The 14,678-nt window shown below is 42.4% G+C and overlaps 1 protein-coding gene and 1 long non-coding RNA gene across 2 annotated transcripts in view; both read right to left on the reverse strand.

The window, feature by feature from the left end:
• Positions 1 to 14,678, reverse strand: part of LOC142605229 (uncharacterized) — a 331,852-nt gene that overhangs the window by 227,269 nt on the left and 89,905 nt on the right. The gene's annotated exons all lie outside the window — the stretch shown is intronic.
• The window catches only part of GRPR (gastrin releasing peptide receptor), a 28,759-nt gene continuing 22,108 nt past the window's right edge, over positions 8,028 to 14,678 (reverse strand). The window contains exon 3 of the mRNA XM_010299343.2: positions 8,028 to 11,672. Within this exon, the coding sequence (XP_010297645.1) occupies positions 11,280 to 11,672 (393 nt within the window). The 3' untranslated portion in view covers positions 8,028 to 11,279. The remainder of the gene's footprint in view (positions 11,673 to 14,678) is intronic.

Here is a 14,678-nt window from a genome sequence, read left to right on the forward strand (position 1 = left end):
AGTGTTTCAGTTGGTCCTTCCTGCATAAACTCATTTTTGTTCCTGGAAAAGTTCTATGTATCATGCAGACTTTGGAGAACATAATTGCTGAAAGTTATCCTGGGCTGGCAAGACAGCAGGGAGAGCACATTTTTCTGTCAGCAAACATTTGTTTGTTTCCCCCAACACCATATGCTATATTTTCTTTTTCAGTGCAAGAGAATGTATTTGTAGATCCTCTGCCTTAATTTGAATTTTATAGTACTTTCTAAGATCTGTTTGTGTTTGTGTGAATGTATAGTAACTTTTTATCAATCAATCAGATCTGTTCTCTTCCGACATGAAAGCTGCAGTCCCAAGTTTACTGGAGTCTCTCTTGAGTTTTAACAAATTCAGGAACAGTTACTACTACTAAATTCAAACTGATAATAAAGAAAATAATGATCTACCTAAATCAAAGGCCAATATTCTCTACTCCAGCAGGACTAGCAAGCAGTTGAGGTTACACAATACTTCGCAGGACTGTGCCTTACATTAAAAGGGAGTGGGGAAATCATAAGGACCAGTTCTAAATCATATTAATTAAACTGAATTGATTAAGTGGCCTGAAGGACCCTAGAGTAGTCCCAGTAAAAATATCCTTAGCCACATTTGACAAGCTCTTAATGAGAGCACAGCTAATCCTCCTAATATAAATATAATACGGGAAAAGAAGCCTCATTAGCTCCATTGTCTGGTAAGGGTCTCCTTTAAATTTGTGGCAGAAAACTTAATAAAACCCAATAATCTGAGAAGCTACTAGGTAGAGATTTGAAGTATTTTCTTAATGACTATCTTAATAAACCCTTAAGTCTGTGGTAGGAAACATTGCAGAAATATATTTTTCCCAGTAGAGAGGCTGCAAGATCTCCCATACAAATAGAAATAAGCATGAACTGGTGATCAATGTTAACATTGGACACTGTGCAGCGGAAACAAAGAAAAGCACCGAAAAGTGGGCAGAGACAGGAGTTCTGCTCTGGAACATTTCTGCTATCTGCAAGTAATGTAAGGCAGCATAAGGCAATTCTTTCTATGTATTGTATGACGAAGCTGTTCAAGAATTGTTACCATACATGCTACCATACAAAGGAATAAAACTGTCCTAAGGTTAGTTAATAGCCAATTTAGTATCATTTTTGAAGATACAATCTGGTATTAATATTCAATGCCCCATTTACATTTTAAAGCTATTCAGATAATTTCTCATACTCTTGGATTTTTGAAAATCTCAGTAGGCATTCAGATTTCTTTAAAAATCCCAGTCTTAAAAGCTATGCAGACATACTAATTTATTGATTTACTCTTTCATGTGCACAATTCATGAGACTGCTGCTGTGCCAGCACAATTCGTACTAGTCTCGTCTGCCTGAGCAGAAAGAAACCAGACTGCAGATATGTAGTATTTGCAATCTCTGGGCACTTCAACATGTAAAGTGCTAACAGAAATCTTGCAACACTTTTCTCCACACTGCAGGTTTGCCAAGGAGTACCAAGGACTTTCCAATTTGTGCAAAAAGTGCTACAATAAAAACAAAAACAAAACAAAAATGAATGGGAGAGTATTGGACTCCTACCTTGTCATGTCAAATTCACAATGAAAGGTCTGAGTTTTGATATCCGTACTGTCTGAAAATATCTATTCAAATGCAGTATTCTGCTTATTTCCTGGTGTTTATTATTATAATAGACTGATTATTTGCATGGAAATGCAATACAAGAAGCAGTTTCATGTAATAATATAGAACAGAACTGTAACCAACAGGATGGAAAAAGAAATTCAAGCTTTAAATGGTGGATAGAGCAAACATGTAAAGAGAACTCCTTCAATAAACAGTCCTTTGTCAGTTACCTATACAGTTTAAGCTTCAAATAATATTATTAATAGTAAGTCAAACATAGAACCAAGTGTGAGCAGCAATATAAATCTGAATCAAACAATGCCAAGCAGAAGAAACTGAAGTATGAGAGACTTAAACAGCATCTGTTAGTACGACCTTCTGCCTCCTGCCAGCACTCTTACGCGCCTAATGCCTGCGTCCAGCTCGCAGTGTTGTTTGTAATGAGGATGGAAAAGATGTTAAAGGCTTGGTGGAATGGATTGATGACCTCAAGTGCAATAATTCTCCACAAGAGCATCGTCTCCAAGCTGCAAGCTGCAATTGATTCTTGGAGGGCCAAAACTGTTGTGTAACAGACGTTTGAAGTGGTATGGATGTTAAAGCAAAGGCCGCTCACAGTTTCTTCCCAGTGAGCCAGGCGCAAAGCCTACTGATGCCAACGTAGCACAGGAGAGCTTCCATAACATGCCTCTGTGTTTTTCCTTTAATTAATCAACCTAATGCAGCTGAGTTTCACAGCCAATAATTGTTAGGCACCTTCAATTATTTTAACACAATTGCTCTGAGCCTTTTGTTTTTACAGGCGACACCGACTGCAGCTTTTTGTTACTCTCTCTGGCTGTGGCCTCCTCTGCCCCCTGCTCCACCCGCAGCCCCCTCGCACTGCATCTGCATCTGCATTGCTGCACGTCAGTGGCGGCAGAAATGGGAGAACCGAAAATTTAGAAAACCTCTGCCAAGGCTGCACTTCTGTTGTCAGTCCAGTGTTGATCACGGGAGCAAACTGGATCTGGGATGAGGATTCTCAGCAGGAAAAGAGAATTCCTGGAGTTTTTCTGGTGACACTGCCTCTGCCATTGTCTCTTTGGTTGCTGGAAGATAACCTTTTCTAATGCTTGAAAATTGACAAAAATTAAGTGAATAAAAATGCTTATGAAACTTGAGATTTCTTTTCTAACTAAAAAGCAACAAAAGCCTTCTTATTTTGTATATCATGCTTTATTAGCTGTAAGGTTTGTGTAATATTTACCTTTTGATAGAGTGTTCCGTTTGAGTCCATATTTCTATAGAGGCTATTCATGAGCATTTTTAAAAGCATGGTGTATAAAATTGGAAAATATATCCAAAGGCAAAGAAAAAACCCAGATGAGAACACATGCTTTCACTTTTTGACTTTTTTCTTCTAAATTCCCTTCGGAATGCTATTTCAAGGGAGTTGAGACATTAACATTTATGCAAATTTTCATTTGATAAGAAAATTACTTTTCAGTAGTTTTCATACCAGATTACACAGCCTCTGGAAAAGAGAAAGCAAAACATGTTTCAAGTAAAATAAACTGCATTGCCTCTGTACACAGAAATTCAAGACATTTGCTTTCCATGCAGAAGGCTGAATGCATACATACATTACTTTACAAAGCAATAAGTAATATTTATAGTAGACATTAAGTTTACACACACTTTATGAAATATGTACAGTCTTGTAGCTCATAACTAAGCTTTTGCACACATGAATTTGGAAAATGATATGAAGTGGGTTGTGTCTTCAGCTGTCTCCGGAGTGCACAGCTGGTAAAGCCAGTCTGTGATATGGAACTGCTTCTCTCTGTTATAGTTTTTATAAAAAGCAAATACTGTGTGGTCTCTTTAAGATATTTTTTAGTGCATGTCATGGTAACAAATCACTATGCTTCCTGAATCAATTCCTGGCTTGTTCTAGACTGCCAGCAACTGGTCCTGAATGCACATTCAGAACAATTAGAAGTGCACAATGATTTTTCCTCCAGGAGCAACCAACTGAACCGGAAACGCCGTTATGGAGTTCAGTGCTCACCTATCATTCACAGGGCTCTGCTTCTTCGAAATGAGATGAGTTCCCCTTGGAGACTTCTAACTGCTGAGTGAGGGAAGTGTTTTACAGTTGTAAAATTAGAGGTTTTTTTCAACCTTGACTCAATCCCTCATATCATACAGCACAGTTTACCTCTTCCCTGAAATGCAACACAACGCTGACATGGAGAAACACACCCAGTTTTCCCAAAGAACACCACATTTCCTTCTGGACATCAATAAATATATTGTTCCTACAGGTTGCTCCTTTCATGGTAGATATAATATTAGTGTGTATCAGACCAAGGGTCATGACTAGCCTTTGCTCTTGCTCTTTACCTTCAACCTCTGGCAGCAAAAGTGTAAGCACTTTTGAGATTGGCCTGAGAATTTTCTGCATTTGCTGTTATCTGCTTCTGAATGAGTCTATGGCAATAAGACATTTTTCTTCAGAGTCTTCCTCCTATTCAGTCTGCTATATGCGTAACCACATGGCACAGGGAAGACAGGCCACTGGTCTGTTAGACTTATGGTCTAACAAAACTTGAGCAAGATGTCTAGAGTCATCCCAAAGGATGACTGTGGCCATTGGGAGTGTATTCACAGCATGTTCCCTCTATTATGCCAGTAGGGAGCTAGACAACCCCAGAGGGCCAGCCAAGTGAGCAAAGACCTGAACCACCATCTAAAGAGGTCTCCTATGTGCCTTCTTAAGGTAACTTATGAGGAGTAAAAGCCCCTTTCTCCTTGTTAAACTGTCTTAACAGCCTGCCTAATGTGGCATCAGATGGTGGTGACAGGGCTGCAGGCAGCAGTTAGTAAGAGAAGAATGGGGCATCATGTGCACCCTTCTGCTGGCCAGGGTGGAGGCAGGGCAGGCCAGTGAGAGGCCCTGGGCTGACACTCAGGAAAGGTGTGATGGGACTTTCTGGACAGATGTCAGCCATTTAAAAGTTAGGCATCTGACTTATGCTGGTCATCTAGAGTTGGTCTGCGTAGTGAGAGATGGGATGCAGTGTCTCATGCAAAGGGAGGTGTCCAAAACAGGAGGTATGATGTGGACTGGATGTGCCTGTCCATCTCCACAGATGGTGGAGAGAAGATGGGAGTTCACTGAGACTGGGTGCCTGATTTTTCAGGACAACAGGTAGGATAGAAACACCCAACCTCTGGGGTGCTTAACTTTGTTGCTGACCTCCAGGGCCAGTAGGCCATCCATTTCCATGTGCATTGACTTGGTTTTAGGCCAGTCATAAAACACAGACAGAACACAGATAAAAACATAACTTTTTTTTTCTTTTCTTTTTTTTCCCCAAAATTCCTTGAACCCTTTGGATGAGAAGACTTGTTCAACGAGCAGGTATTATAATCATCATTCTCTACCTCACAGTGCAGAGACTGTTGTCAAACCCACCTCCTGCTAAAAAGCAACTGCAGTGAGATGGTGGTGTGAACAGCAATAATACGCCGTCTGACTCCAGAGCTGGAAGTGCTGACACAAAGCCAAGGTCCGTCCACTTCAGAGCAACATACTGGATGGACCTGTGGGACTGACTTGTCTTGAAAACACAGAGCAGCACTTACAAAGAGATGTTCAACATAAGGCAGGCATTTTACCATTAAGTGTGATAAATTTACATTAAGATAGATTAAATCTTTTATTTCAAAAGAATTCTATGATCAATTCTCTTTAATTCATATCCACTTATGGTAAAATAGTCAAACCAATCAGAGAAATCATTTGAAGTATCTATTTCCATAAACAAGCAATTAGGCACTTTCGAAATGAGTTTTGGATGTGATTTTAATATAAAAAAAGGTATAGTCCTCATTGATAATCCTAACATTAAGCAGAGTGCTATTCAGTGTCTATTCTTAAAAGATTTTACAATTGCAGTGATCAATTATTATGAAAAGCAAGGTGGACACATAAATACCCATCCAGCCGGCCAGCAGCGATGGACTTTTCAAGGGGGGATTAATTCCAAAGGGGACTGTTTCATCCCTTTTGTAGTATGACCTACACAGACGCCCTACCTGGGTGAGGACTGATGGGTTAAGTGTGAATCCGCATCCAGCTCCACCAGTTTCAAGGTGCTGAGCCTTCAAGGTGGCCTGTGCAATTAAACTTCGGGCTTCCTAGGGAAATTGTTACAGAGGAGAAATAAGTTATAGAAGATCTGTAAATTGGACCCAAGTTAACTGCATTTGTGGTGCCTGAAGCGTGATTTGGAGATGAGTAGCATCTCTCCTTCCAAGGGTCTGGCAGGATGCGCACCTCCCGCGTATCCCAGCGCTTTTCCCACCTAGCCCTGACAGCCCCAGCTGCAGGCAGGACAAGTAGGGGCAAAACCCTGCCAGCTCTTTTGGGAAGAGAGAGGAGTTGGAGACGAGGTGGTCTTCCCAGAAGAGATGTGTGGGCATGCGGCTGGCGCAGGGCTGCTGGCTTTGGGGGAGCCGTCTGGCTGCGGTCTGTGCGTGTGAGCTGTGGTGACCCACGTGCAAGAAACGCCATGTGCAAGGGAGGGGGGCTGCAGCAAGAGCAGCTCGTCTGGCTCACCATCCACCGCGAAGACCCAGCTGCAGGCTGGCTGAACTCTCTTGTGAGGGGTGTCTGTAGCTACTCAAGCTAAAATACATTTTACAGCCCAACAACTTTTCTGTTCCTAAATAATATCAATTTACAGAAGACCTAAGTCAGCTCTCTCTTTATATTCATGTTTTTCAGGCTTAAAAGATAGTATAGTGTATAAAAATGGCGTCATAAAAATAATAAAATATTAACATGGACTAACGATAGTACAATTATTTCAATAAAGGTACAGAAAACTTCCAGTTTTTAATAATGCCATCTAAATATTTCCTTGCCTCCTTGAACTGCTGTCTTCTTCCTCTGGGAAAGGGCAATATAAGAAATCTCTAATGATTTATTGTGAATGATACAGGCTCATCACCTGCTGTGGTTTCCCAGGATGGGTAAGCTACCCTGTTATCATTGTTGTGCCTAGCACTAACAATGAGCCATGCAGTTAAGATTCAGGGGATTGCATACGGCTCAGATAAGCAGCACTGAACTTCTTGCCTTTAAAGAAGGCTGAAAGACAGGGTTTTTTCCCAATTGAATACACACAGATGTTTTTCTGCTGAAAAAAAAATAAATTGTATTTTGTCAGAAAAATGAACAAGAAGGTATATTATTTCTGCCAAACCATGCATAAAACTGTAATCTTTCTGGTATTTGACTATAACATTCATTCCATATAAATCAAGCTAATTGAGAGAATCAGGATTACACGTATCAATAACAGATTTCCTGTTTTCTTGTTAGGTAAATAGAAGCTCTTCGAATTTTTTATTTTTGTTGTTTGTTTAAAACAAAGGAAAATTCATTACCTTATATATTATTTGGTGGGTTTTTTCAATAAAATAAATATTTGTGTTCAACAAATATTTCCATAAATAAATATTTGTGTTCAACAATACAAACCTTCCTTTCCACCATGTGACATCTTTCTTGCTTACAACTATTGTTGCCATGCAGCAGAATCACACCCCTTTGATTTTTCATATTTAAACATTTCCTAAAAGGCAATATTTGGAAACACTGCAGCACAAATGCCCCTTGTAGACAGAGCTGAAGAACTCTGAATCCTTTACCTGCTGTCAGTATTAGAAAGTTTCTATGCTTTTTGGTTCTTTGTGGTGATTTTCCAAACTTACAAGAAATCATTTTAGAGCCAATAATCCTAAACTAAAGCAAGAACAGCTGAAAGCTGTGATTTCTCAGCATCTTCATGTCCCACCACATTCAATGGGAGCAAAGGGAATTCAGGAATCTCAGAAAATTCAAATTCCTCATGAAGAACAATGTTTTGTCTTATTTAATTTCTCCTGAGAAAGCACGGACATAACTCAATACATCCTTGTTTAATATTAGTTTCGTATTTCACACCGATTCATCTAATAGCAGCTACACATTTTTAATAACCCTCTGACCTGTAGTACTTCTGACCGGGACGAAAGCATAGCTGCACTGCAGTAAATAGCAATACTCCCCTGGTGCGTAACATGCAGCATCCTGACCCAGACACCGTTTTCCCCCACCCACACCCTGCAGCTGGTTGAACATGACACAACTGCCACGTGTTGGATGGGACAGAGCAGACCCAAAGGGCTGCCTGGTTCAATTTCACGTGTTTCTAGTTCTGGGGGGGAGGTCTGTGTGGACCACAACTGGAAAATTGGTCAGCCTCCCAGGAGCTAGGCATTTCAGGAATGCCATTTTTCAGAACCCTGAAATGCAGTGTTTCCCAAACAACATGGTCTGAGATGCCACTGCAATGGTCCCGGTGCCGGGTGGAGAGATCCGAGCCAAGAACTGGGGTGCAGAGCCAGGGGCTCTCCCCGTCGAGGACTGCTAAGCTTCCCAGGACCGGGCAGTATCCAAACATGCGTCTCTGGAGTCTTGGGGTTTTATCTTGGGTGCTTTGAAAATTTATCAAACACATGAAACGCCGCAGACAACGCTGCAGGTTGAAAGAATCCACGCTGCGGGTGTGCCAGCAAACACCGAGATAGCTCTAGTTAAGGGATGAGACTGCTGCAGCAGTGTAAAGTACATCGTGTTTTTGAAGCCAAGATAATGAGACAAGGAGCGAGAAACAAAAAAACAATTACAGCTACAAATATTTCAATTATATGCTGAGATATTTCAGAAAACTTTATTGAATCTTCCTTCTCTGACTTCAACTACTGCATTGACTTTTTTCATTATTTTAATACGAGGATGAAAAAGAAACCATTCCAACCTCAGATTTGCTCTTTCTATGGTGTTAAAAAATGACTGCAAGTTTCTGAAATACATCCCAAAATACTTTTTGCAAGAAACCTTTTTTCAATGGATTTTTTTTTCGCAGAACCACCTAATTGTCTTAAAAATATTAAAGGGCTGGGGGGGTGGGGGCACCAGGGATCTGAATGAAATGAAGAATGTTAATGAAAATGTATCTCTCATCTGAAAAGGCTTGGTCTAGGTTTCCAAAAATTAAAAGAAGTTATAGGTATCTTAGATTCTGATGAATAGATTCCATTTTGCATGGAAGTCCCCCTAAATTTTTGCCTATCAGCTCCAAAAACAAAGAAAAGGAAGACTGAGCAAATTAAGCAGTGGTGAGGCTGTGACACATGTGGACACTTGCAGCTGCATTTCTGGAAAGCACTTTCCAAATCAGAGCCAAAACCATCTTTCCTGTCCTCGGAGGAGTCACTAGCTCTGTTAGGAAGAAAAGGATAAAATCAATAGCACTTATTTAATTCCATGATGCCCTATCTTCATAACTCTCCTGTGTTCAAAACAGCATCTTTCTCAGGGAGGCAGGATCTGTATTCAGCTTAGCCCTGAGGGAGCTATAGCAATGTACTTTTCCCTATATTTACGATTTTCTCACATCATAGCTGTGCTTTCCCCTTTTGCCTCAGAAAGAAAAATTCAGAAACTATTGGAGCCTCTTGTAGAGCAACAGTAATCTGTTGTTTGTTACTGAACAGGAGGACACATCACGTAGCACAGATGCTGTGGCTGCCGTTGAAGTATGTAATTCCTACTTGCCTTCAATTAAATTCTTACAAGGCTGAAGAAAATATTTAGTAGAAATATCTCAGGCTGGATAAATTTTTCTCATTTTGAAATGTCATAAACAGCTCGAAACTCGACCAAACTCTCTGAAATGGTCACAGGCTGGGCTTCTGGTACTGCCTGTGGCTTCATGTTAAAGATCAGGGAAAGCACCCTCCTGCTGAAAATTTTAGTAAATTAGGACCTCAGATAGCCCAGTAAATAGAAATTAATGCCATAGCTACACAGTCAGCTAAGCAAGGGAATTGACCCAGCTGTAAAATAACCCCACCACATTAGTTTTCAGTCTGATTGGGGTGTGGGAGCAGGAGAGGGTGACCCAGGTGGTGGTGGCCCAGGATGGGGGGGCAGGCAAGGCAGGGCTGCCCTTAGCAGCACATCAGCACGGTGGTGTGGCCACGTCCTGAGCTCACGTACCTGCGTGTTGAACCTGACCCAGTGGGCGCTGCTCTCAAAGCCAAAATCAGTTAGAGTTTTCAGAGCTCTGCCTTGGGCATTGCGGCTGTTTTGCAGTCCCAGGAGACAGCAGCTCCCACCAGCATCCCTGGGCAGCCGCAGATGCAGGGCTGAGTGTTTTTACACTGCACACATGACTTTTTCTACATTCACAGAGCAAGACCAATAGAAAGTTTTACTAGCTTTCTTTTTTCTTTTGTCGTGGTAAGGAAAAGGATCATCATCAAAGAGGATGAGGGCCATTAAAAACTCAATATTCTGCTACAGTGATTGGTTTATGGCCTCATTTTGCAGCAGCTTCTTTATCAGGTGTGCAGCTTCATTGCGTGTCCTATAGCCCACGCACTTCAAGAGTTTGTTATCTGCAGGACACTCTGCTCCTGTTTCCAGAATAGCTGATGCCTGACACAGGAACTGCTCTGGAGTGAACATTATCCAAGACCCGATTCTCCAATCTGTTAGCTGGTTTTGGCACTCTATCTCCACAGATTTCTGTGAAGATAGAAGGAAAAAACCTGGGGGTTGGAGATCAGACCTTGCATTGCTGATAGCTTTTACTGAAAAAACTAGGGTGTTTTACAATGCACTAATGCCTGAAAAATAGCTGGGCTTAATTTTCTGTTAATTGCCTGCCCTTAGCCAAACCCAAATAAAATTTTGTGTCACCCCTTAGGGGATGAAACATTCCCTAAGTCGCACCTTGAAGACAGGAAGAGCAAAACAGTAATGCTTGGAAAATGCCCTGTTGTCTCCTCCACAACATGGCAAAAGCTCACACATTTGAAAACTGTAAACATATTCCAACTCACATTTATTCACGTTACTGCTTTCACATTGATGTGGTGCAAGATACTGCTCATTTCAGATGGGACCACCAATGTGCCCCAGTAAACTCTTGATATCTTGATATTCATACCATGAATTAATACTGTACTCAGAACATTAATAAATACTTGAAGAGTCTGTAAATGACCTACACTGAACTCCTTTGTAAAAGTATTTACCTTATTTAAATGGATTTATTTTGGTGTCAAAATATATTATACCACGAACTGCTGGATGCAACTGTTCTGACAAATTTTGTGCACTTGGTATGGTCTTTGTCACTGCTGTAAGTCTGCCCGAGTTTGGGATTGAGCAGAAAGTGATGAAGAACCTGCAGAGCCAAATTAGATTTGATCTTAAGATGCTCACTTTGCTCTTGTTAAAAGCAGCAGGTCTTGAAGCAACGCAGCACTTCCCAGGGAGTTCCTGTGGGCTGGTGCTCAATGGTGTGCTGCTCTGGTGATGCCTCAGTCTGGGATGAAATGTTGGATGCTTCAACCTCAGCCCAGGATGAAACGGATGCTTCAAGCTCCTCTGAGTTTTCTGAGCACATCAGACTTCCTTGCATGCACTTGTGCATGTGCACGTGTGTGTGCGCTACTCACCATCCCCACAGAGCAAAAACCCAAGCACCCGTGCTAGGTACGTGATGTGGCAGTCCCTAACTGTGCCTTTTAGACATAGCCTTCATGGCAGACATGGTTGCCATTGATAAGGCTGAAGGTGGCAAGGGAATGGTTGGTGCTCTTGAGGGAGGTCATTCGTGTGGTGCTCCTGGCCATGCTCTGGGATCGGATGAGGAGGCGAGCTCTGCAGCAGAACAACTGGTTGTTGAACTGTTTCCGAAAGCTCTTGCTGAGCAAGTAGAGAGCAAATGGGTTGACACAAGAGTTAGTGAATGCCAGGATCCGAGCACAGATGCTGGCGATGAAATGCAGCACTGAGGTGTCCACCTCTGAGTAGTGGTAGGACCGGTATAAATAGATGATGTGAGTGGGAAGCCAGCAGAAGGCAAAGAGGCACACAAAGACCAGTACTGTCCTGGCCAGGCGCTTACGGGATTCAATCTGGAAGAAGAAAGAGAAATGCAGATTAGCAACTATTCCTAGCTCAGACCAGTAGCTAATGATTTTTTCAGGTGCTGCAGCTTTGGGGTTAGCATGTGGCAGGTGGCACGGCCAGAGCTGGGCAACCTGGACCACAGGTGAACACAACAGAGTCAAGAACCCTCCTTGTCTCTCCTCAATCCTCTTCCCCTAAAACAATTCTGAAAATTTATTATATAAAGAAATAGTCTTTCCTTTCCTGTTTAGGGATAAAACTCCAATGGCTTGTCACTTTGTAAAATCCCAGCTCAGGCAACAAAAGTGCAGACAACTGCGTTAGTTATCGCCATATAATATATATGTTCTTATGTAATTTATCTATATTAACTTATGAATATTACTATCATTATTATTATTATTATTAATTATGGGGTAGGTGTCTGGGATATTTCACAGAGCCCAGAGGCAGGGCTTGGTGCTTTGGGGCCATGTGGTATATGTACACAGAAGTGCTGCCAACAGCTCATGGCCCTTAGAGACCAAGTGCAGCACTCAGAGGCTGAAGAAGGCAGAGAAACTGAGAGAGGAAATTCTGTACTTGGAGAAAAAATGAGGCAGCAGCAAGGTGGACCCTTCAGCTGAAAGAGCTGGGGCCTTGAGGAGAAGGCAGATATAGGTGGTGAGTAGATGGATGACCACCTCTCTTAGCATAATTTGAGCTTTGTCAGGGAATGGTGCTTTTACGTTAGCTAGTACGCAGTATAACCTTCACGCAGACAACCCACACTTTTGTTTTACTTAGGTCTACAGGCTTGGAGTCAACCCAAATGTATTGCTCAACCAAGGGGAGCTGAGGTAAACTGTACCTTGTCTTTTGTCTACCAGTGCTGCATACTAAGATAACAATGCCACTGAAAAACATATCTTTCTTCCTAAAAAAGGCAAGAGTTGTGATGGAGGTCGCTCAAAAGGAGCGGACAGACAGAGTTACCCAGAAAGACACTGCTCCCTTGAGAGAGTTTGTGCAGCCAGAAGTTTGCAGGCACAGAAAGTGTAACACCACTGACTTTTCAGGGCTTCATAATGTTCTCTTCCTGGTAATCCCTGTACCTCTTCCCAGGCACTCCTAGGGATTTTGTTGCAGCCTGCTGCCTGTGTTTGAGTAGGACCTGAATGGCCTGAAACTGCCCCTAGCCCCAGCCCCGCTGCCCTTGCTCCTGCCCTGGTGTGGCCGTGGTGCCTGGCCAGGCTCCTGGGACACTTCCCCACCCTCAGTCCCCTTCTGAGCTCCACAGGTACATCAGAAACTCGGCAGCTCACACGAGCTGATCTTTCCTCAGGACAGCTGCAAGCAGGGAGTAGGCAGGAGAGACCTGACAAGCCCATTTTTGACTTCATTTTGTGCCCCTTTAATGGTACCGACTGAAAATCAGCCATTGAGCTGAGGAAGGATTGACATGTACCAGATGATAATGTCTACAGAGAGCGGGCTCAAAATTAAATCCTTTGAGAAAGGGCTCTCCTTGGCTAAACCATATATTCTTTTTAAATGTATCCTTAATTTGATATAGGGCTATTGAGACCACATCTGCACTATAAAGAAAGGAAGCAACGCAATAAAGAAATCGATACCAGTTATCTCAGACCTATAGCTCCTGAATGCACTGCAGGACGGGAATGATGGACTGACGGTGCTAGACTGCAGCCTGGCCTTTTGCTTTCTTTAGAGCTCTCTCCCCAAAACCAAAGGGGAAAAGGGCTGCTCTTACTACTCACTTTATTGTCACTAATCAAAACAGTCATCAAATCAGCAGAAAAATGGCCTGCAGGGGAGAAATATTTGTGCACATTTAGAAGGGGAAAAGCATAAGGATTTCAGGGATCACACATCATTTAACGGACAGAAAGCACAGCTTTCCAGCCCTGCTGTTTCACCTCAGCACCTGAAGGCTACGTGAGATCATTGTGTTAGGTCAGCCTGAGGTAGAGATGTCAGTTGGATGCAATTATATGGACATTTGTTCAGCTGAAGAATGGCTTGTGTCAGTTTAGCTTAGCTTGAAGCACACCTCAGTTGAAAGGAAGAGGTAAGGTAAATATGTCAAGGTAAATAAGTTGTTTAGAAACAAGTTAGCCTGCTGTTGCTTTCTTACTTGGACAGCCTAAGGCTCAGATGCATTCAAATTTAAGCAGTGACCCAAAATACCCAGTTGCTTATAAGGATTTGTATTTCCCCCTGGAGATAACTCTTTTTCTCTCCAGTTGCTTACAACAGGAGCAGTCAAGAGGAAACAGTCTCCAGTTGAAAGGCTGGAGTTAGGTTGGCTAAATCCCCTCATTTGGTTCAGGACTTGCATATTTTCAGCCACACATTTTCAACCAGAGCACGAAACTCACTTGAAATACACGGGTCCCAGCTGAGCCAGCCCAACTATGAGCTCTGCGGTGGGACAATTTGGGGAGTTTTATAAAAACCCCTAGTCATGAGTGACAGTAACAGAAGTAACTCTGCTGTCAAGGGTACAAAGGGAAGGTTAAAAGACTACATTATTGTAGAGAAAATGGCCTGCTTATGTAAATCGAAGATGGTCTTAAGGTGAAACCTGAGGCTATCAGCTATTGGACCAGAAGAAGATTGACCAGTGTAATTTTTTAGAGGGCAAATGACAGGTGGACAGGTTACTCTGTCCAACACCACTCCTCTCCAGAGACCCTAGAAAAAAAGGCATTTTTAGAAGGACAATTATAATGACCAAAATGTTTAAGGGAAGAACCCAGAACTCTCCTCTTCTCCTGAGATTCCACACTGCAAAGATCAGACCATCCACAAGGCACATAGCTTCAGTGCATCTGTGAGGACCCCACACTGTCCTGCTCTGTCCTCCTTCCTGGAGACCCTGCGCCCACCACTGTCCTCCTCTGGTCTCCACTCCCCCAGTCCCTTTCTAACCTCTACTGGTACAAGAGCTGGAGCTGTGGTGAGTGCAGGAGGCATTGACACTCTTGCAGAGCAGCCATGTGCCTCCT

This window comes from Balearica regulorum, chromosome 1, assembly GCF_011004875.1.
Source record: "Balearica regulorum gibbericeps isolate bBalReg1 chromosome 1, bBalReg1.pri, whole genome shotgun sequence".
NCBI classification, from domain to species: Eukaryota; Metazoa; Chordata; class Aves; order Gruiformes; family Gruidae; genus Balearica; species Balearica regulorum.